The 24,929-nt window shown below is 37.5% G+C and overlaps 1 protein-coding gene across 1 annotated transcript in view; it reads right to left on the bottom strand.

Annotated features, from left to right (window-relative positions):
- rsrc1 (arginine/serine-rich coiled-coil 1) overlaps positions 1–24,929 on the bottom strand; it is a 161,770-nt gene that overhangs the window by 25,910 nt on the left and 110,931 nt on the right. Inside the window, exon 7 of the mRNA XM_065281818.1 lies at positions 5,201–5,266. Coding sequence (XP_065137890.1) covers positions 5,201–5,266 — 66 coding nt within the window. The remainder of the gene's footprint in view (positions 1–5,200; positions 5,267–24,929) is intronic.

Genomic DNA, 24,929 nt, shown 5'->3' with positions numbered 1-24,929 from the left:
CGCTAATGGAGAAGGGATACATGCCTGCAACCGTGACCCATCCGACACAGCATAATTAAGAAAAGTTTCTCCCTTATACGTGGTGAAAGAGCAGGCTGCTCTTATGATAAGGGTTAAACGCTATTATACGCCTCATTAAAATATATGATCTGGCTGCTGAAGGGGACGAGTTTGCATTTTATTCACGGCCAGACTCGAGAGCACAGCAGAACATATGAATACTGACAGAATGCAGATTCTGTGTTAATGAAATACAGTTATACACTAAAGTTAGGAGCTGTCATAGGATCCTAAATAATACAGAAAAATGACAATAAAAAACTTCCTTTGTGGGGATTTACAAAGTGAGATACTTTTATTCATCATAAACTATACAATGTTCTATTAACTGATTAGCGTTAAGTGTTCAACAATCTTTTTTTGTTAAGGTCCACACTTTTATGTGGAGCTGAGCTCTTTGAGCTCCTGAGGGATATGTGGGCAGACCCTGTCAAGCCTGAAGAATGGTGGCTAGTTGAGCGGGGGGATTTTAGGACCATGCTCTATATTTCATGTCCACATCACATGGGTTTTGGTTCAGCACATAACATTTTGAAAATACTCTGAAATTGTATCTTTCTTGGTCGGTTACTAAAGCATAAGAGAGGGGTAGAAGAAAAAGCCTTCCAGCAGGAGGAATGCGTCACTTTATGAAATTTAAAAGGGAAATGAAAGTGTGTTTGAGAGAAGTCAATTGATCGCAAGATTGTCTAAGATAACCACTTGACTGCGATGCTCACTTTGTGTCCTGGAGCGCTGCATGTACAGTTTGCCAATGCTTCACCTAAGGCCGGCCGTATCAGTGCGATTTTTGGCTTACAATCAATCGGGAAATATTGGAGGTGGCAAACCATAGAAAACATAAAGCCTAAAATGTAATTGAGAGACTTTGTGTACTGTAGACTCTGTGCATGTATCTTTTTAGTATCTTGCATGACCACAGTTTTACTAGTGTTATATGCATCACCAGGGTGCGATTTGCTGGGGGGGATGCGTGGGATTTCCCCCTTTCTGGTCAATGTATCCCTGCCTCTGCTTAATAATTTTTATCCCCGGTGGGGATAAATTTATCCCCCCCTCAAAGTGATCAGTGCTACTACACTAGTGGCGAGACGGATGACAAAACTTATCACGGATCCGTGGTTTGAATAAAGTCAATTTTGTTTTAAAATGCGCTGCTTTGGCTGGCTCTGATACAGCTGCCGCGCAGCCTCTCTGTATTCACCACTCTGAAGTTTTGCTCAATGTCCCGCCCACGGCGCTACCTGATTGGTTACAGACCCGGTTACACCTCACGAGTAAAAGCCTATCAACACATGCGAGATGGTTATGGAGCTGTGTGTCGAAACGATGGAAGGCAGCATATTCATCCGCATATTAATAAAGCGAGAATAAACATCACAATCTGATAATCTGTTTATGATGACAAGCAGAGTAAGTGTCCCAGTCACACCACTGAGAATGGCAGAAGTGACACATGATAAATGCAGATGAGGCGTTTAGCGAGGCGCGGGCGCGTCCAGTTTGCGCAAATGAGGCTAATTGACATAATGCATCTGTCTTTTCTATCATTTCACTGTAGCTCAGCATTGCGGTGTAAAGTTAATGTTATTACTTTAAAAGCAGCAGTAAAGCTGTTTCTACTGTTATGGTTTAACTTTGCAATCAATACATTGTTCATATATGTTTAAGTTGACACTACGTTGTGCCATACAGTTTTGCCATTCAAGATTTAATTCTTGCGTGTTTTTTCGTTGTGCATGATCACAGCTCATATGTGTGGGGAAAGATAAACTATTAGTGTAAAAATATTGCGTTAGGCTGCTTCATGAGTTAAGAATTTTTTTACAATTCCTGCAAATGCAGTGATGAAGTTAATGTTCTCATGATTTATTTTTATGAATTAAAATGTTTTGAAATGTGCTGTGAACAGACGCATTATGTCAAGAATGATAAAAAAATCGTCAATAAGCTCATAATTTGCGCTAAAATAGTCTAAATGTTTAGTTTAAAACCATTTTAAAAAGCTGGTTATTTTGATGTTTCTGCGCAAGTTCAGCAGACAGTGAGGTTCGGGTTTGTTCCGATCAGAGCTCGTGAGCGGAGAGCGCATTTCTGAATATTAGAAATATTTTAATTAGAAATATATATATAAAAAATATATTAAAATGGATTTTTGTTAGGTCGGACAATGATTACCAAATTTCTCTCTCATATTGCTCTTCATAACCACTGAAAACAGTCAAAAAAGTAAAAACTAGTGGTGGGTTCAAAATAACTCATGACGAAATATGGTGAGTACCCACCGTCGCCGAAATCGACGCCTCTGAAAACATCCCCCCCTCTGTTTTTTTCACAAATCGCACCCTGTGCATCACACATCCATTACACTGTAAAAAGTGAACGTTTCATCAACTTTGAAAATAATTTCAATTGGTAAAACTTAAATTTTTTTTAGCTTTTTCTCTCAAAGGGACACTCCACTTTTTTTGAAAATATGCTCATTTTCCAGCTCCCCTAGAGTTAAACACTGTAAAAAAAAATCCGTAGAAATTGCAGCTGGGTTGCCGGTAATTTACCGTAGATTTAAATTTATGTTATTTACTGGCAACATTTTGTTCAAAGTTGAATGAGCATTTAACATTTACAAGCCTTTGTCTTTACAGAGTAAAACTAAAATAACAGCATCAAGCAAAACGTTCTGGGAAACAAAATCTGAAGCAAAAAACAGAAAAAGGTTAATGATGATTTCTGGTTCCCAGAATGCTTTGCATGAGGCTGTTATTGTATAGTTTTATTCTGTAAAGATAAAGACTTGTTAATATTAAAAATGTATTTAACTTTGAACAAACTCTTGCCAGTAAATAACATAAATGTAAATCTACGGTAAATTACCGGCAACCCAGCTGCAATAACATTGTAATTTCTACGGATTTTTTTTACAGTGAACATTTGATTTTTACAGTTTTGGAATCCATTCAGGTGATCTCTGAGTTTGGCGGTAGCACTTTTATTATAGCTTAGCATAAACCATTGAATCTGAATAGACCATTAGCATCACGCAAAAAAAAATAACCAAAGAGTTTCGATATTTTTCCTATTTAAAACTTGACTCTTCTGTACATCATGTACTAAGACCGACAGAAAATTAAAAGTTGTGATTTTCAAGGCAGATATGTCTAGGAACTATACTTTAATTCTGGCGCAATAATCAAGGACTTTGCTGCTGTAACATAGCTGCAGTAGGCGTAGTGATATTACGCACTGCCCGAAAATAGTCCCCTGCTATTGAAAGTAACCAAGGTATCGAAAAGTGAAAAACTTTAAGATGAAAACCCTTTAAAAATATTTTAATTGGCAACGCCTAAACAATTTACTCATTTTCTCTTAAATTGAAAAACTTAAAGATGAAAAAACTTTCAAAATGACTTGGTAACGCCTAAAAAAGAAAAAAGTACGCTTCTCTCTAAAGTGAAAAACTTTGAGATGAAAAAACGTTTAAAAATCATTTAAATTGTTAAAAAAAATTAAACAATTACTTCAATTGGTAACACCTTAAAAATTTAACTTTTCTCTTCTCTTATAAATATATATATATATATATATATATATATATATATATATATATATATATATATATATATATATATATATATATATATATAAATGGTAATGTTTTAGGGTTAGGGTTAGGGTAACCCTAACCCAACCCTAACCCTAACCCTAACCCAAATTACATCTTACTGTAAGTAAAGATCTTTTATTTGTAACAATAGTCTAGCACGCTGTCAGAAATAAAGGTACAAAAGTGTACCTTTTCTGTCATTGGGGCTGTACCCTTTCAAAAAGTACGGCTTTGCACCTAAGGATTTCATTTTAGTACCTCAGAGGTACATACTGGGACCAAAGAGGGCTTATTAGTACCTCAAAAATATCTCAAAGGTACATATTGGTACTAAATGTTTACATATCTGTACCAAATGGTTCAACCAATTACCTTCTTAAAGGGTGCTGCCCCACTGACAGCTACGGTAGATATTTTGACTTTTTTCTAACAATGTAGGTCCTTAAGGTACAGTAATCGACCCAACATTGTATTCTGTTTTGTATTCCTATAAAGGTACCAAACGAAAACTTAGGGTACAGCCCAAGTGACAGAAAAGGTACAGCTTTGTACCTTTATTTCTGACAGTGCACTACAGTATGCACTTGTAGGTGCAACAACATGAAAATGGGGGGGGGAGATTTTTATACTGCAGGGATTTTTATTACTAAGAGGAACCTATTGTAGTATTATGTGGTATGTTATATTACTCTATAGGCAACAATCTAATGATTTGGAACAAGTTAGCGATAACTTACATTCTAGTTATGCTAGTTTTTAGAAAAATATTCAAAATATGTACTAAATATGTACAATATATTTACTAGTTTTATTTTCTCTTTTTTGACATGTAGTAGCACTACTTAAATATATATAAATAAGTGCCTCTACATAAATCAGGTCAAAAGCACTTGTATGTAACACTTGGTTTATAAACATACCTGTAAACATGTTAAGAAGACAGATGGTTTGACACTTCATTAATATGGAATTGGAAATTTATGACAGCGTGCTCATTTTGTATTTTTAGATCCCCCATATCCCCTATTCCTAACACGAACCCTATAAATCCCAACCCTTTCCCTTTCTTTAATCTTACCTACCAAACTTCATAACCCCACACACCCAACCAAACAACACCCACCCACCCCTTCCTTTATTACCCAAATAAAGTCCTAATATATGTCTTTGCTTATAGCCCTAACTATTTAAATGTGAAAGCTTTATATCTATATCCAATCTATATCTAAATATATGTGGTTGACATTTTAAATATATTAAAAAAGTTTTCTTTCTTTTCTTTATCTTAGAGGAAATGTTTTTAAGGGAAGCCTGTACCTGAGCTGTCCTGATAAGGCTTTCATTCCCCTGACCCATGTTTAGTACAGTTGTAAGTACACCTTTTCCTTATAAACTTTAATAGATGTGTTAATATCTGCTGTGCTAAGTACACAAATTTGATATCTGAAATGTGTGGCAAGTGCATTTACAGTTGTGCATTGTTTTCAAGCTGCCATCAAACATTATGTAATACATTTTCTTTATAGATAGACTAACCTTCTTCCTTTATTTTCTTTTGCCCTTCCTCGTTTTCTTTTGCTCGCAGCACTTCATCGGTTTTTGCTGCAAGGAAGGAGACAAATGGAAAACATTATAACAGACAATTTAATAGTTATAGATTTCAAGTCAATAGCTGCGTTTCCATTACTCTTTAAATTGACATTGCAAATTGAAAATACAGCCGATGGAAACACGTCAAGTTCGACAAAACTTCAATATATTGCAACAAGTTTTAACACTTGCATGAGGTGGTTTTTCAGGCAATAAAAAAAAGTTGTATTTCAAAAAACTGCAATGGAAACGGTTTACTGCCATTTTCAGATCACCCGATACAAGTAAGTCACATAATTATTATTTAAAGATGACACAGTATAAAATTCAACCTAACAGAAACACCTCAATACGTGTCTGCTTCCAAGTATAAGAGGCTTTCCTTGCCAATAAAGTTTGAATAACACTCCTATCTCTTTTGATTTAAAATAATCTACTATTACCTCCAACAAACACCTAAACATTGTTGCTCCTAAATATTACTAAACATATTCCTTGGCATTAATGTTTGTATAATACGGAGCCCCTAAGGGGACATGGAGCAAAAATGTAATAAAGTTTAGTTTCGTGAAACTATCGCGCGCTCACGCGAAACTATCGTGTGTGCACATTAAACTACCGCGTTTAGTTTTGCGTGAACACGTGAAACTACCGCGTGCGCACGTGAAACTACCGCGTGCGCACGTGAAACTACCGCGTTTAGTTTTGCATGTGCACGTGAAACTATCGCGTGCGCACTTGAAACTACCGCGTTTAGTTTTGCATGTGCACGTGAAACTATCGCGTGCGCACTTGAAACTATCGCGTGCGCACGTGAAACTATCACGTGCGCACGTGAAACTAAACTTTTGAATTTTTACTCCAATGTCACCTTAGGGTCTTGGTAGTATAATCCTCTTATTTCTCCATCAGTTTAAAATAATGTCTAGTGCGGTGGATGTGATATTAGTAAACCTACCAACATCAGTCAACATGATGTTTGGACTGAATTATAGCGAGAAGAAAAACTGTTTCAGTCGCATATCATCGATTAAAGGAAACATGTAGTTTTGCAATAGTCTTTTGTCTGCTTTTAAAAAAAAAACGCTAAAGTTTTGCGCAAATCTGCATTTGAAACGCAGCTACTGATTTCATTTTCAGGAGAAATCAACAACATGCTGTGCAAGACTGTGTTAATCGAGCATACAGTATTTCAATTGGTAGACATGAACATTTCATTTAGTATTCATGATTCCCTCAAATCTCTATTCGTACATACATTTTTGTGTCTTTAGCTTCTCAGCGCACCTTTAAAAAAAAATCATTTTTCAGTACTCTAATTAAAAGCTTAAGAGAAACTCTTATACTATTGAAGCAGTTTGTGTACATGTATTATTGCAATTCATTCAGTCTGTTGATTTGCTCCGTTCCTGCCCTCCAAATAATGAAGACGTTAGCCGAGATGAAGAAATATAGTGAGCGGTGAGGGGAAACTATCAATACAGCCTGTAAATTAATTACACCTCTGTTCCTGCACATCATTTATTCTAAAGCGTTCATGTCTCCCAGGAGCAATTTGCCTTTATTGCTGTTTTTACTCGCTGATGAAGGAAGTCATGCAAAATTGAGTCCCTTATAACATTAAAGGGAGGTGCTGGGGGTGATCATAAACAAAAGCCGGTGAAAAAACCTGCATATTGGTAAATGTACACCTTGCAGAAATAAGTGTATAATATGATTGTTTGAATTTGATTTGGGTGCACATTAGACAAACAAAAGCTGAACTGTTTAATTAATGGCACTTCTTAGGGGCTGTCCACGCGGAGACGCGTATCACTGTATACGTATAAATTTGTTATCGTATTGCCGTTTCATCCACACGGATCCGGCGTTTTGGGAGACTGAATCCGCTATTTTTTGAAACCGGGTCCTAAAGTGGATAAATCTGAAACCGACACCCTTGCGGTTTCGTCTGTACAGCCAATCCGTATATTTTGTGAAGCGAAAACGTCATCACATCACGTGTCGGAAGCGTCACACGTAACAGCAACAACAATAACGGCGGATTACGTGATTGTGTTCGTGCTACAGAAGCTACTAAAGCCTACTAGCTTTATTACAGCAAAATCTATTGCTTCTATGCAATTGTGGTGACCAACAAGCGATAATGGACGACACCATACGTTGGTTATGTGCATGCTCAAAGTCTTCTTCTCCGTGTATAGTGTATATCTGTGGCAGAATTACAGCGCCCCATACTGGTCCGGCATATATACTACACCGCTTTCAGTCAGTTTCAGTGGTTTCGTGTTTACGGATTATTTTTTTAGAGCAAGGAAAAAAATGATCGGATAGGGAATGCACCGGCTTCATGTGGACATAGCCTTAGTCTTGAAGTATAGTTTGTATATTAAGCGTACACAGATTCGAATGCACAGCCTTTTGATTCGTACACTGTAAAAAATGATTACGTGCCTTAGTAGATTTAACAAAATAATTTTTTCACTTCACGCATGTGCATTGCGACAAATTGCAATACATCTCCTGGCCTACATAATCCTTTACATGCATGCACACCAACCCTCGCGTACGTAAACCCCGTTTATGTTTATCAAATTCTCTGTAATCTTATTTCAGATATGGACACTTATTATAAACATATTTTCAGGAGCTGGAAATAAAGCAGTGCTTCTTTACGGCATTGGATAGCACAGCCCTCACTGCGACAGACAGCTAAAGACTCACTTCATCTACACTTCATTCCAGTTTGGCTGGCAGGACAGATAATGGAGCTTTCATTGAAATCCAATTGTGATTATATGTGTAATTGCAGCTTCAGGCCCTCAGAGTCATGTAGGCACGGAGGTCTACATTTCACCGAAATGATCTTTGCCTGTTTCCGAGGCTCTCGCGCACAAATTGGGAGTTATACGTGTGCAAATTCGCACGAATGCCTCCCCCTCCTTCCTCCCGGGTCGATTAGCATCCGGCGTTCGTTAAAATTGGACGCAACGGCGCAGACATCAGTAAGAAATGGCTGAGGCCCGTTATCGTTTCATGATTGATGGATCAGTACTGTGTCGCACAAACACGGGCACAGAGGGACCCACGATTTAGATTGAATAAAGTACTTTAGCCCAATCTAATTTAACCACTATAGTAGAGGCGCACGCAACACCTACTCTCCTTCACCCACTTCCTTTCACGCTTCCGACAGCAGCAATTCATTGGTGTAATACTGCAGGCCGAAGGAGGTTACCGGCCCACAAAATTACATTAGGCAGACATGCGAGAGGTTATTGAATTTAAGTGCGCGCTCGCAAAAAGATTCGGCCGTGAGCGTGTAAATGAAGCCACGGGAAGGGGGAGGTTGTTGAAGAATGTGATCCTATTTGTTTGCGCGTGTAAGGACGTGGGTCGCTTTGAGAAAAGTCGGAAAAGACGGTATTAAAGAACGATGGAAATGCTTTATTAAATTCCTAAAGTGAATGAATTGCGTGGGTGGATGATCGTATGACTCCGATGAATGCTGTAAACGGAGACCAAGGCGAAAAAGTGAAAGGTAAGCTGTGATGAAGATCGAACAGTCATTTTTTAGCTTCATATTAGCGCTCGACCATCGAGCAAACATCAGGAGGCAGAGCGGTTTGATGAACTACTTAAGCTTGAGAATCAGCCAGAGAAACACAAACACACAGTCAGAAAAAATCGTCAAAATGATTTGTTTTAAAGGGGACATTTCACAAGACTTTTTTAAGATGTCAAATAAATCTTTGGTGTCCCCAGAGTACATATGTTTAAGTTGAAAATAACTCATAGATAATTTATTATAACATGTTAAAGTTTACACTGTAGGTGTGAGCAAAAATTTGCCGTTTTGCGTGTGTCATTTAAAATGCAAATGAGCTGATCTCTGTACTAAATAGCAGTGCAGTGGTTGGATAGTGCAGATTAAGGGGCAGTATTATCCCCTTCTGACATCACAAGGGGAGCCAAATTTCAATGAGCTATTTTCACATGCTTGCAGAGAATGGGTTACAAAAACTAAGTTACTGGGTTGATCTTTTTCACATTTTCTAGGTTGATAGAAGCACTGGGGACCAAATTATAGCACTTAAACATGAAAAAAGTCAGATTTTCATGATACGTCAACTTTAATGGTTAATTATAATGCTAAAATAAAAAAAGTATGGGATACAAGGAGATACAAGACAAATTGTTTATCGAGTGCATACTAGATCTACAAACCCCACTATTATTTATGTAAATCAGTGTTGTGTGTGTGCATGCAAGTGTGTGTGAGAGAGACTAATGTATATTACTGATTTATTCTATTATTTAACTTTATGTTAAGCTTTTTGCTATTATTGTTTTATTTTATTTCTATAACTTACTATTTTACTTTTAATTTTGCATTATTTTGTATACTGCAAATGCTTTGGCAATACAAACGTATAGTTTTTGTCATGCCAATAAAGCACACTTAAAAAAAAAACAATCATCAACAAATGAATAGCCTATACCAGTGGTTTTCAAACTGGGGGCCGGGGCCCCCAGGGGGGCCTCGAGATGGAGCCAGGGGGGCCCAAGTTTTATGACATTTTACGAAATACATTAATTCATCATGAATTCTGTGTAATTAAACCTAAAAAAAATAAGACTACTAACCAAAAGCAATACTTTTTTGTATAATATAATGTTTTTTTATTAAAATGTTGAGTTTTAGAACAGTTTTTGTCACAAATTTTCTTTGGGGGGCCACGAAGGAATGCACCGTACACAAGGGGGGCCACACGCTGAAAAAGTTTGGGAACCACTGGCCTATACAATAATAAGGTTTTGTTGTAGCAAATATCACAACTGAATAAAAACTATACAAAAAATAAAAAACTTATATAAGAGAAAATGCTAAGAATGTAATAATGTATAAGAGGACATTTAACCTGGGTGCCCTGTCTTTGAAAATCGGACTAATAAGGGTGATAGGTCACATAGTAATGGGAGGGTGCAGTACTTTACATCACCACTAGATGGCATGTTTCATTTCTTCATCTCTGAGCTAAGTACAGTGACAGCGAGCAGCACGATTAAAACACAGTCCATGTACATCTTGTTAGGCATAATTTGCATTAGGGAAATTGGACTTGGGCATGAATTTAATTTGTACAATGAGAAATAGGAACAGCAGAGATGAGCAAATCGCAATTAACATCAAATCCTACTTTGGAAAATAATACTTAAAAAACTAAAACACACCAATCATCTATTAAACTGAATTGCATGTACAAACTGCTGACATACGCTGTATATTCCAGCTACATTAACTGGGGAAAAACCAAACAAACAAACAAGCACTTGACTTAAAATGTAGATAACACTGTCACATTCAAGTACAACTTAAATGATATTCATGAAATATTAACAAACTAAACAATCAGAAAGGAGATATATCAATATGATAAATTATTCATAACAAGTTGTCTCACTGGATTTCTATTTTAGATGCTGACTGTGGGGCGAGTCTGAGAGATCAATGACTCTATAATCAGACGTCTGCTGCAGCGGACCCCTGACTGATCCCTCCTCTATCCACTGACAACAAAATATTTTAGAGATTTAAAATAAAGATGAAGATATAAAAGTACAAAGTAATTAATTAATTACACGAGTAGCGAGATGTGTTTTTCGAATAAGGCCCAGGAGAGCCGGTAGAGGGGAAAACAGCACACAAGCATCAGTATAAACCTTAAACAAATATGAAATATTCTGCGTTTAAATAACACCGCTTTGGGTTTATTTCTGCACTTGGCCTAAAGTTTCAACAGCATCTATCCGGCAATAATTTCAGATGATTTCTTTAATTTACACGCAGCGAAAAGTGGAGATTTCGATGCAGAAACAAAGATTGAGAGTTTTCATCATGTCCACATGAGACTTTGGTTAAACAGGGCTGTTTTATTCATGAGTTTGAGAGATATGTGCGTAGGCTTGTCTGTCTCTTTCTTCATTGCATCTGTTGTAAGTTCAAACTCGAAGTCAATCTGAGTCAATGCCGCAAAGCCTGAATTTAGCAGGCACTTATTATGAAGGGCTATACTGTAAATGAACAATGCATATGTTTCAGGGTTGAGTCTCATCTGTCTCTCATTTCTGTCTCGATACAAAAAACTTGCTGGCTGTGTTATCGCAAGGCATGTCAAAGTAAAGCTTTTCGTGTCCATATCTTTACCCCAGAAAAGTTTTCAAAGATCACATCCTCAGGTGCTCAGGTAAGACAACGAGAAATAAATAGAAAGAGAGGGAGAAAAAGAGAGATATGTACATAAATATATATATATATATATATATATATATATATATATATATTGTATACTAGTGCTCTTTCCCTATTAACCCTTCTTTATGTAAATGTTACCTATGGCTGTGACAACTAATTGATAAAATCGTAAAATAATAAAAACGATAATGACATTCATAGTTAACGATCGATTAGTTGGTCTGTGACGTCACATGCCCACACACCACCAGTGGACAGCAAAAGCGCAAAAAGCGCAAATGAACGCTGGTTAATAAAGGTTCATTTCGTTCTTTAATATAAGTGAGTTTGTATTTGTTTAATTGTTGTTGGGTTTCCTAAAAATAGTATGAACCACAAACTAAGCATCTGTTTTAAAGGCGGGGTGCATGATTTCTGAAAGCCAATGTTGACATTTGAAATCACCTAAACAAACACGCCCCTAACCCAATAGAATCTAGACCTTCTTTTTATAGACCCGCCCCACACATACACAACCCAGGCAACAATGTCAGTTAGTATACTTCATTTTCTAAGGCTGCCTAACGATTAGTCGCGACTAATTGTTTGCAGAATAAAAGTTTTTGTTTACATAACGTGACTAAACATTAGGCAGCCTTTACAGTTTTCCAAAGTTTAAAAAAAAAATCGTGCACCCAGGTTTTTATTACTGTAACAATGCAAGCATATCACTTTCATATCATAATGGCGTATTCATTTTGTTAATAACGAATAGTGTTAATTCTCATCAAGGTCTAAAGATGAAAATTAAAATGAGTTTATTAATACCTGAAGACTCGATTTGTTTTGTTTGTTTATGTTTTTGGCATTTAAAGATGTTTAACTATTTAAAATCGGCACAAACTTTTTTATTCAAGGCTTAAAATATCAAAATCCAAAAGATTATATAAGTAAAACTCTGTAGTAGTGTGTGGCTTTTGCACTTTAAAAGTACACTTCTACATGTAAATACCCTTTAATGCCTTGATTAAATTCGCTAAATGGGTAAATATTTATGTTTTTATTCAATTAGTCGATTAATCAAAAAATAATCACCCAATTAATCGATTATGGACATAAAAGTTGCAGCCCTTATCTGTACATTTATATATCAAGTAATTTTTTTATACATTTTATTATTTGATTTACATTTTTGCCTTCACCTGCAGTAGTATCTCATTTTAATTTCATCCTATTCTTTGTTTTTGTGTTGTTGTATGTTTCTTGTTTTTATGTACAATGCTTGGCAAAACTAAAAGTGCACACAATCATGCCAATAAAATACCTTGAAATTATATATATATATATTAGGGCCGGGACTCGATTAAAAAAATTAATCTAATTAATTAGAGGCTTTGTAATTAATTAATCTAAATTAATCGCATTTTAATCTCATATAAATATTTGACCTGAGAACATTAAGAAGTATTTTTACATGGATTTTTATGAATAATGACTGAATACATAAGCTTAACAAAATATTGTTTATTTTTGTTCAACCAAGTCGTTGTACCCGGAGTCCATGCTAGCTGCTGTATGTTTTGCATTGAGATGATACTTGAGGCTCGATGTGCTGCGGTGATATGTGAATTCCTTGTTGCATATCTTACACACAACCATGCTCTTATCGACGCTTACCAGTGATGCGCGGGTCAATGTATAAACAACCCGCCCGCAAATCGGACCGCAAAGAAAATATATACCCGACCCGCTTCCTGGCCCGCATTTCTTAAAGTAGTTTGTTTAATATTGCAGGGTTCGGGACTTCTCAGGTTTTGACTGTCTGTGTTCTGGTACCTATGTGCGCGGATGCCCCACCTCGCGTATAAAAACAACAAAACATAATATACTATATATAAAATATATAAAAATGTGCATAATATATTTTTTAAGTTGCACATCGTTTATAGGTTTCTTAAGTGAGATTCGGATGTGAAAAGCGCTGCATAATGTACGCGCCTTTAGTGTTACCATTGAAACTTAACTAAATTAAAAAAATAAGAGGTGATATATAGCTTTAGCCTACATAAATGCTTATTGCTTTAATGTTGCGAGTTCCTCTTCGACTTTTCTTGCTGTTATGTTTATAATAGTTCATTGTTCAGAGTTCATATTGATGATCTTATAGTCAATTTAAAAATGCTCTTACAAACTGACTCTATTCGTTTAACTTTTTTCCTTTACCTGCCGTCGCTGTTCTCTGTGCGTGTCCTCCGTCAAAGTAGCCTATTAAAATTAATATGAAGTTGATTTTTAAAAGTCTTAAGCACACCGCAAATCAAACGTGCTGCTACAGTATGCTCTAAATGCGCGTGTAAATTTAACTTCTGGGCACTGCCAGGCTGATTTTTTGAAAAGTAAGTGATATAGGCTACTTACTGCATGTTTTGGCATTCGGTAGCATATGCATCAATGAGATGCAAGGTGTTGCTTTTAATGTTCTTTTTAATTTATATTCACAAAACCTAACAACAAAACATTGTTTATAATTACGAGACAAATTATTTGAAACGAAATTCGTTTTAAAGTAGCAAACAAAACTTAAATTAAACTCGTAATAAACTAATTAAATTGAAACAAAACAACATTACAACAATATTTAAACCCAACAATACTCAAACATTAACATATAACAGACATTACGATACATGTTAAAATAATCTGTAGTTTGTTGGTAGATGTTTATTGGGCAAAACCTGCGTTGCAAACCTCCATTTACCAGAATAAATCATTTTTACTTTGAAATTGATGCGTTGTCACGTTAAAATCAGCTGTTCGTTTAGGTTCCGTCTACTTTTATTTACACTGCATCACAACCCCGGAGTTCTCGAACTAAAACAGGGTCTGCAGCATTTACGAATGACTCTATTAATAAGTGCGATTAAAATGCGTTAAAATGTTTAACGCGTTATTTTTTGTGTAATTAATTAATCTTAATTAACGCGTTAAAGTCCCGGCCCTAATATATATATATATATATATATATATATATATATATAGAGAGAGAGAGAGAGAGAGAGAGAGAGAGAGAGAGAGAGAGAGAGAGAGAGAGAGAGAGAGAGAGAGAGAGAGAAAGAGAGAAAAGAGAAAGCAAACACCCCACATAAAGGGCGAGAGACACGGTGGTCCTCAGAATTAGCCAAGCAGCAACGCCTAAGCTGGGATGAACGGTGTGGGGGCTTGGGGTGGGAGAGGGGCCGAGGTAAAGCTTTCTTATTCAGTTCTATTAAATTCTAATTGCAATGTCAAGTTCCTGTGTAAGCTGTCAGTCCAGGCTATTGAGGCCAGAGAGGTATACATATACAGAGAGATGTAAATCAGTAGATCAGGGGATGTGCTGAGAAGGGCAGACACCGTAGAGAAGTTCAATTCTCAGTCTTCTCGTATCCTAATGCTTATGACTTCACTTAAAATATTGATAATCAATTAGCAGCATGTCTGTTTTGGCACAGAACCGGTGTCACGGTCTATTACGCTGTCAAATCCAATTCAGCGCTTATTCAAAGTTCATTTTTTCTGTGGTCGCTTCGCCTTTGGAGAAGTCATTAGTCGGGAAACATAGCCCGGGGTGTAATCCCCTATTCTCTTTCATTACAGCTGTGATGAGGTAGGTGAGGGAGATTATTAGAAGTTTGGAATGATCATGAAGCTCAACACAGACTGTCAGATCCCCCTACGTGTAATTCATCTAGCCTGTGTTCTCCACACCACACCCCCAGCAAACCCTTTTCCCAGGCGGGGGGTGTCCTAGTCTGAACAGCAGGGGTTTGGAGATGGACATTATTCATGAACATCTGCAGCAGGGTGAATATTCTTCATGAGGGACCGCCACCTTAATGGGGTAAAGCTGCTCGTTTGACTTTAAACTAAAAAGCTGCCACTCGTATTAGGGGACTAAAAACATAAACGTGAGATCAAGAAAGAGATCTCAAACAAGAGAAAGAAAATGGCATGCGCTGTCTTTTCCAATCTAGTAACGCTGATCATGGTCTGGTGGTGGTATAGTTCACTTTTTACGTGCATGCGAGGGTAAGTGACACAAATTTCGTCATGCGACGAACTTTGAACATGCAGGTCAGGCAATTTACTTGCAATAATTAATTTATCCACATTAGTTTATCCAAACGTGCCCTGGGGTCTTCGATTTACAAGGTAGCCAATTAAAAACTGCATAAACAAACCGGATCAGAACGCATCCACGCTACATTGACAATGGAGGCCATATATGAAAGAGGCCAGAAAGTACCCTTATTTGTGCAACTGTACCATAAAAGAGTACAAAGATGTTTACGTCACATCTTTGGACCTACTTAACTGTTCCTTACAGACCCCTGCAGGCCAGGAGAGGTATTGCATGTGTCCAACACCTATGCATGCATTCCAGTCAAATGAAGTATGCTTTGCAAGGCGTGTTCGACTATGCAATGAACTATACTTTAGGGTTGTGACGCTGGCAGTATTTTACCACCGCGATGGTAATGCATCACGGAGGTGGTGCGGTGGTCATAGAATATGTGTGGGCGCGCGTATGTGCATGTGGGCATTGATGCATATGCTGTAGGCTTTTATACAATTCATACATATATTTTGTAGGGCTGTCAGTCGATTAATATATTTAATCTAGATTAATCGCATTATTGTCATGAGTTAATTTGGGATTAATCGTTTGTTAACTCGAAATGGTGTGTTGCGTTTATCCCACGTTTATAAAATTAGAGGCATTAAAATGAATTTGCGTTAATGAATTATCAACGCGTTAATTTTGACAGCCCTAATATTCTAAAATGTAAACAAAGATCAGATATCACTTCTTAGTCTCAGCCTCAGACTGTTGGCTAAAGGACTGATGTTTATTGTACACTTTCCTGGAAACCATGTGGGAATGTCGAAGTCGTCTTTTGATTTGTTGAAATAAACCGGATTTCCAGGAGAAACGAGTGTCGCGATTAGTTTCGGTCCCTGGAAAACAAAGCTCTGACGTTCCATTAAGGGGTTGTGTACACCAAAACTTTTACGCCCGCGGCCGGCGCATGTTTTCAATTGTTTCCAATGGAAGCTCGGCATTTTTCAAATAAGCCAGCAGCTAGCGGGTTTTTTCCATGCTGAAAACCGGCGCGCGGCGGTTTTTCCACGCTCGGCGCTGAGCGTCGAGAGTTGAAAAAGATTCAACTTTGGGAGAAAAGCTCCGCTCGTCAATGTCAGTTCTCACACGGCCGCCCAATCACAGTGGAGGAGGGGCGGGACATTACCACAGCAACCAACCGGCTCGCAGCTGAAGTATCACAGCTACCAAAGCGCTCAGCTGAAGAAAGCTGGCACTTAGCTGAAAAACAGCTGGCATTCGGCGTCCTCAAGGTGTTTTCAGCCGCATTTAAAAGTTTTGGTGTGTCCAGCCCCTAACTATTAAAGAGAATCAGTCGTGTTCACGTGGATAATAATGACCAGTTATTGCAAAGTTCGCAGCATAGACCCTCAAAAAAAAAAAAAAAACAATAGTTTTGTTTGAGGCAGTTAGTGGAGTCAAAAAGTTGGGTTCTCCTGAATTGCTTTTAGGTGTTAAAAAGTGAAGAGAAGAGCTTCAAACAGATGTTTACAGCGAGCATCTCATTGGTGTGGCTGTTGATGAAGTGCACAACGTTGTTCTATGGTTAGTAATGTTGTTTATTTAGATGCTATTCGGTTGCGGCTGGTTATTTCAATAACTGACTTGTTGCCAGCCGGCTCATTAATCTGGGTAGTCCGAAACGTGAAGCTAGACGAAACAAACTGTGATTGGTTGTTTGTCATGTCGGTCAAACAGCCTCGTGGGCGGGCTTTGTCCATAAAAAGCAGCAAAAAACACCTGACCTTCAGTATTGACTATACGCGTCTCAAAAAATGTGCGTGTGCATAGGCACCAATTACGTTTTCTGTCAGTGAGTGCGCGCCACAACATCAAGCAATGCTTAGGTTACTTAGCAACAACAGAAACTGGAGAGCCCAATCGCTTTTAAAAGAAGGAGGAAAGCGGTCACTTTTTCTGTATGGTTTTAGACGCGAAATGTGAAGCAAATGTAAAACAATTGAGCATATGTGCTTCACCATTTCGGTGGGTGCTTGAGCCAAGCCCCGGAGCACCCACGGGGTCGGCCCGCATGTCCGTGTTTATTGTAGCACTTCCATCTATGAAACAACACACGGTTCAATTGAGGGAACCTTATTGGGGTTAAAATGTTTCTAGCCGTGCTGAAAATGTGTTTAGATTGATACTTTTTCGCAACCTTAAGTGACCAAGCAAGAGTATCTAGACTCATTGTTCCGCTCCAAGCCAGTGCGTTTTCAGTTGCCTCCATTTGCAAATAGCGGACTAACTCTGAGTCTGCAGGTCGTTTGCATTCACACGAACTAGAAGACATCTCGCTGGGTGAGACTGTACTTTATATTGTATATATATTGTATGCTCGTGACATGCACACTACCAAGGGTCGCACTTTACAACCGCGGGTCACACTTGACCACCGCAGTGGTTATAACAAAAGTCACAGTCCTACTTCCAGCTTTACAGATCATCAAACAACTATCAAACAAAACAAAGCACCTGTAAAATCAGCAAGAACACACTGCCATCCTCAATAGGCTTATGTTGAAAATGAAGTCCATTGCTTTGTAGTAAATAAAGGACAAATGGATTGAACCAGACTGAATTCAACATCCTTTGTTGAGCCAGTGTTGTTAAAACAAACAGGGCACTGAAAATTAACCAACAAAAAATGGCCTACTTATAGATGTTTGAGGTGATTAACCAATTACCTACAAAACAAAACTGAAGTAATATTGACTGTCTTAAAAGTAGTCCAGACTCAGAGAGTGGATAGGAAAACATCTGGCAAGCAGAGAGAATTCCTTGAGGTCCGGGGATGTTAAGAATCCACTTGGAAACCTCTTTAGCAGATGAAATGTCCAGTTGCATTCTGTAATGACTTTGATGACTAAGAAAACATTTCAGATAGTCTCCAAATTTGACACAGCAGCATGTCAGTGATATTTACACTATTTGAAAAATTTACAGTACGAGTGGTTACATAAAATTACACATTATCACTCGAGCAAAGTACAACCCCGTTTAAATTAGCATCACGCTAATAAATTAGATATTCCTACTAGAGTTATATGCATGTGTGCATTACAGATGAACTGGTATTAACATTTTACATCACGCTTATAGTGACCAAAATCACCACGGTTATATAGAGTATATTACTATGGTTTTGTGAAACAGTTTCTAGAAATGTAAAAAGGATTGATGCAAACCAAATTTTTAACTAATAAATAACTATTTTCCCACCAGCGATTTTAACAGCCAGCGGCAATTTTTTCTTATACATTTTCACAAATGTTTAACGCCTTCCAGAAAATGTTCTTCTTTAACTCTTTCACCGCCAGCATTTTAAAAAAAGTTGCCAGCCAGCGCCAGCGTTTTTCATGATTTTCACAAAAGTTTAATGTCTTCCAGAAAATGTTCTCCTTCAAATATATAAACATACAATTTACCAAATGAAAGAACAGACCCTCTGCTTTCAAACAAAAAAACCTGTTTCATCCTACCTTCAGTAGTTCTTTTGTAATCAGCTTTTGAATATGGGTAGGTTTCTGCAAAAACACCACATTTTGAGCAAAAAGCAGAGATAATTCCATTTTTGTGACGGACTTTTCATAGAGATCCCATTCAGAGCGATCTTTAAAACAGAAACGGACATGCAGCCGCTTGCCATAGGGCAATACTTCTGGGTTTAAAAAGTTGCGGAAGGTTATTGCGGAAAGACGGAAAAACTCATCATTGGCGGGGAAGCGTTTTCTCTTGATTGACGAGATATCTCGTCAATGGCGGGGAAAGAGTTAAATATATAAACATACAATATGTCAAATGAAAGAACAGACCATCTGATTTCAAAAAAATCTCATCCTACCTTTATTTGTTTTCTTTTTATGACCTCTCAAATATGGGAAGATTTCTTCAAAAATACCAAAATTTTTAGCAAAACACTGAGATAATTGCATTTTGGTAAAGGACTTTTGATAGAAATCAGATGCAGAGCGATGATCAAAACATACACAGAGTTGTTCTCAGCAGTACACTGTTGCCCTGTACACTTTGTCTATTAGTCATTATATTTTATTACAACATAAGTTTAAATTGACGATTTTATCAAAATACCAACATTAACTCATTGTACAATTCCACTAGTTAATTTAAACTAAATCATCCAATATGGGAAATTGCATAAATTGACATCCCTAGTGCTTAACCATTAAACAGTAATCATTGCATCGCTAGTTTGCATATATGTACGGTTTCAGCAGTAACAACATAAACAAGCGGCTGCCGTGGTCCGCACGTAACTTCCGGTAAACTCCACTAAGAATAAATAACAACAAAGTTCTTTAAACGTAGTTTATTTATATAACAAGCAAAAAAACAACACATAGATTACCTAGAAAACCAAAACATTTGTTTTTTTCGATGAGGCATTTGTTCAAGAGATCAGTTTAGCAACTAGTCAGACCATTAAAAAATGAAACCGGAAGTAAATTTCGTATCCAGACGTGTATCGCGTCAGCGCACGTGCGTCCGATGAAACCGTCTATACAGAAAGTATATACAGTATACTGTATGCACTGAAAAAAAAATTAAAACATCTTGGTTGTTTAAGTCAATTTAACATTCTATTTTAAGTTTTGACCTAACCTAGTTGACAACTTATAAAAACAAGTTAAAATTGCTTTAGTTAATTTTTTAAGTTAAAGTAGCATAAAAAGATGTTGATTTGACATAAATGCATCTTTTTACAGTGGGGTTCTGTCCACAGTGGTGTGAAATAGTACCTTGCGTACACCCCTACAGTCATTACCACCACAAGCAACACTGTTCAGCTCCTCATTAAAAAAAAAAAAAAAACGCCTGCTGTTTTTTGACATTCTGTATCATGTGCGTAAAACTATGCTAAGTTTAAACGATCATCTATTGCTGTTATTGTGGCCTATGAACTAATGAATCTGTATTTTGATTTACTTTATCGTTAAGCTGTATGGTGCGGTTAATAATAGCTAAAATGATGGGAAAGGTTTTTGACAGCACCTGAAATCAGCATTGGGCTTCGGCCCGTCTTTATTGAGAATGGCAGCCAGAGTTTACCATAGCAGTTAAAAGCAAAATGAGGCCTGACAGCTTTGTCAGGGTATTTGAAGCTTTTCAGTGGCAGAGCAGAGATTCTGCTTGATTCCAGGCCTTTTATCTACCAAACACTGGGTGCTACTTTAGATCCCAGGAAAAAAATAAATAATACATTTTGGGAAAAATATTTATGGCCGGACACGAATGACAGATGATTGTCCGCATCGTCAAAATCCGAAAAAGCGAATTTGAGGAGAAGGTGGAAGATATAAAAGAAAATCTCTGTAAACACAGTGCTAACATGTCAGGAGACATTAGAGAAGCAATCGGAAAAAACAGCATCAACAACGCTGCCTCTTCTCTGTGTCCTCTTTGCGCCCTCCTCCTCTCCATCACTCCATTCTATCCCACTCAGCATCAGAACGTCTTTCTCTTTGTCTCTGGCTGAGGGCTATTATTTTAACCTCCCCTCATCCTGACTCATAAGTGAGAAGCAAACAGTGTACTGCTGCGAACACAAGCGGCTCCCCTAAAGGAAAGAGCACAATCCAGAGCTCTGAAGAGGGTTTATTGAAAGAGGAAAAAACCCCACAATATATGGCCAAGTTTTTCTTAAATCTATTCTGCTGTTGTTTTTGCACTGTTGGCTACACACAATGTGGCTACATTTTATATTAATGGTTCCCTTTGACATTCTGTTGTATACAAGTTACGCTGCACTAGAGGTCGACTGATACGCGTTTTTAGGGGCGAGGTGTGTAATATGAACGTAACTTGAACATAGTCTTTTGCACAAGGTCGATATTTTTAATTATTACATATCGAGTAGACAGATAACCGATATATAGACGGTTTCAGCAGTAACAACATAAACAAATGGCTATTGTGGAACAAACCTAATTTTAGAGTAGTTTATTTCTGATAACAAGCAAAATATACAACAAGTAGATTACCTTAGTTTAAATCATAGCTAAAGCGTATACATTTTAAAAAAATGCTTTTAAACATTTTAATTCTGGCTCTGTTATAATGTTAATTCTAACATTCGATTCTCATGTTTCAACAGTAAAGCCGGTTTGGTGATTAGTTGTAAATCACCATCACCTGCTTTCAGATGCAGCAGCATTTACTACACATAACTGTATTTCACAAACACGCTTAGGGCCCTATAAAATCCGTTTAATTTTTTCCCAAATTCCGTTTTGTCCGTTTTAATTTTTGCAAATTCCGTTTTGTCCGTTTTAATATTTGGCAATAATTTTTTTTACCCTTTCCTGTTATTTTAGTCATAAAAAGAGTGTGCCTTTAATGTTAATGATTAAAATGAACACAAATACAATAGGAATTACCTTAAATTTATTGAGGTAACATTTTTTTACATTCCCTGTTTGAATAGCACACACACACATAGGGCCCTATCTTGCACCCAGCGCAATTGACTTTGTCAGTGACGCATGTATCATTCGTATTTTGCACCGGCGCACAGCGGGGTTTTTCCCTCCACAGATGCACGTCAGCAAACTAGGGAATGAACTTGCGCTCCCTGGGCGGTTCAGCGCAAAAAGGAGGCGTGTTGCGGCGCAAACCATCTCTTATGCTATTTTGCAGTTTCAAAAAACAATTGCGCTACTAACCAAAAAAAACTAGTCTAAAGTCAGTGGCGCGTTGCGCATGGTTCATTATGCTATTTTAAGGGCGCATGCTTGACCATAATGTATAGCGTGCACAACGCGCATACACTTTGCTTATCTAATCTACACAGATGCAACAGTTATTTTTGCAAATCATAAATTGTTACACTTAAAAATATTAATACACGAGATAAGGGGAATCATAGTGGTGAGCATTGTGGTGATAGTTTTTATTTATTCTCATGCAAATAACGATTAAAATATTTTCATAACTTTGTTGTGTGGCTGTATTACGTTTATTTTATGTAAATAATAGTTAAAATGTTTTCATAAGAAACCTTAATGTATATGAACTTGATTTGTAAGAGTACTTTGGGGTTGGACCTTGCTTGCGTTTCTTGGGTCCGATTTCAAAGCCCCCAAACCCTTTCAGCGGTGAGGGTGGACGCAGCGATGTCCTCTGCTGGTGATGTTGCACAAGGCTACGTGTGTCAAAGCAGTGGTGCCTTCAGAAGTGCCTTAAACACATTGGTCCAGCGCAACGCGATCCATATTTTAAACACAGTCGCTTGAAATGCATAAAACTTTACAAACATACACAGGTTTATTACTTACTGATCTGACTTCAGACAGCATGAATGCGCAGCTCTCTGCACGTGCGAGCGAAAGAGACAGAGAGCGGTCTTGATGCAGATGATTATATTTTAAACGCAAGAAATAGTTTGCCTCAGCTCAATTGAAACATATAAAACTGAACAAATACATGAGGATTTGTGTTCAGACTTCAGACAGATGTGATAGCGCGTGCACGTGAGAGATGTACAGCGAGAGAGACGTGGATGAGAGAGTGCATGTATCTTCGCGCTCCCAGTCAATGGAATGTTGACAAAACTAACAGTTCTCCGGTCACATAAAAGTCACGTGAGAACTGCTCGCAACTGAGGGCTTAGCGTAGAGTCGTGGAGAGCCGCTTCGCCATCGTTTCAGTGTTTTGGAGGGGGTCTGAAATGACGGGAGGGGATGTGTCGCCCAGATTTGCTTAACCCGGTCTGCATTTCCCACAGACATACGTTGTTCTCCCCCACAAAGACAGAATTTTATTCAAAATATGCAAAATTACGCGTTAACTCTAGATTCCGTGTTAATTAGCCAATTCCGCGATTCCGTCCGTGATTCCGTGATCGCGGAAATTATAGGGCCCTAGACGCTAGGCAAAATCGCATTCATAATCAAAGACAATCTTCCACGATTATGAACACAGTGTTGCCTAGCTTTTGTTGAGCTCTACACTTGAGGTGGTAATGCGGCACAAAGCTATTACACCCCAGGTGTGCATTATTTTCAAATAATTCAAAGGACTGGAATCAATTATTCCGCTTATACCACAGTTTCCACAAACATTACTCTGGTAGTTATTTTAAGACAGCTCAGCTGTGCGTTTACAGAAAAATAATCAACACCCGTGGAACATTTCTCAACCAATCAGAATAAAGCATTCAACAGCTCTGTGGTATAAATATATATATTTATATATATAAGTATTTATATATAAAAAGAATTGAATTGAATAAATATTTTTTTCTGATAATTTAAACGATGCATACAACAGCACAACTATTCAATTAATCATATTGCGCATCATTGGATAGCACAAAAGTAAAGTAAAGTCCATTAAAATGAGAAAAATCCTTCAATGTTTTCCTCAAAAACCATAATTTCTTCTCGACTGAACAAAGAAAGACATCAACATTTTGGATGACATGGTGGTGAGTAAATTATCTGGATTTTTCTTTTAAGAAAATTGACTATTCCTTTAAGTAGTGTTATGCATGTATGTTGTCTTTGGCTTTTTTGCACTTTATTCAGAACCTGATAAGCAGGTTCTTCTCTTTGTTTAGGTGAGTATGTAGTATATTATGGTCGGGGTCTCCCGTTTCTTCTTTTGGGTTTGTACCTTGCCATCACCCTATCTCTGAGCATGTTGCCCTCTATCTCTCTCCTACAGGCTGGTGCACCTGTTTGCAATTCTCTGCTGTGTAACTAATTAAAGTTGGTGGACTAAAAGCCAGGAGGAGGATAATAGACCTGATAGCCAACCAGATGCGTTTTATTTCCATCTTTATATTGTAATTTGATATATTTATGGATTTAAGTCTCTTTATTAATTGTTGTTAATTAACATATGTTTTAGGCCTAATTATTTGTTAAGTTACTCTTCCTTTTCTTTTAATGTCATTGCTTTTGTAAGGAAGTATAGGAAGCTGTACCATGTAATGCTTGTGATGGTTTATGATAGCCATTTTACAAATTAATTTGGTACGTGTTGGTCTGGTAGACTGTGTCAAGGGAGGGACTAGATAGAGTTTGATATCTGTGTCTTGAGACATCCCATCCTCCCTTTTTCCAGTCTTAAGCACTTCATTACTGATGGAGGGTTCACTTATTCATGCATAATGCACAAACCCTACAGCCAGCTAGAGGGGATCACTCCTTCCTAATCACCTGAGATCTCACTGCATGCACACAGGTGTGTGTGTGTGTGTGTGCGTATAAATTCATGTAAAGAGTACTACAGTGTGAAAGATTCAAGGGTTTTCGAGGCACACAATGAGGACAGAT

Source organism: Paramisgurnus dabryanus, chromosome 8, assembly GCF_030506205.2.
Source record: "Paramisgurnus dabryanus chromosome 8, PD_genome_1.1, whole genome shotgun sequence".
Classification (NCBI taxonomy): domain Eukaryota; kingdom Metazoa; phylum Chordata; class Actinopteri; order Cypriniformes; family Cobitidae; genus Paramisgurnus; species Paramisgurnus dabryanus.
This window is presented reverse-complemented; position numbering and strand designations above follow the sequence as displayed.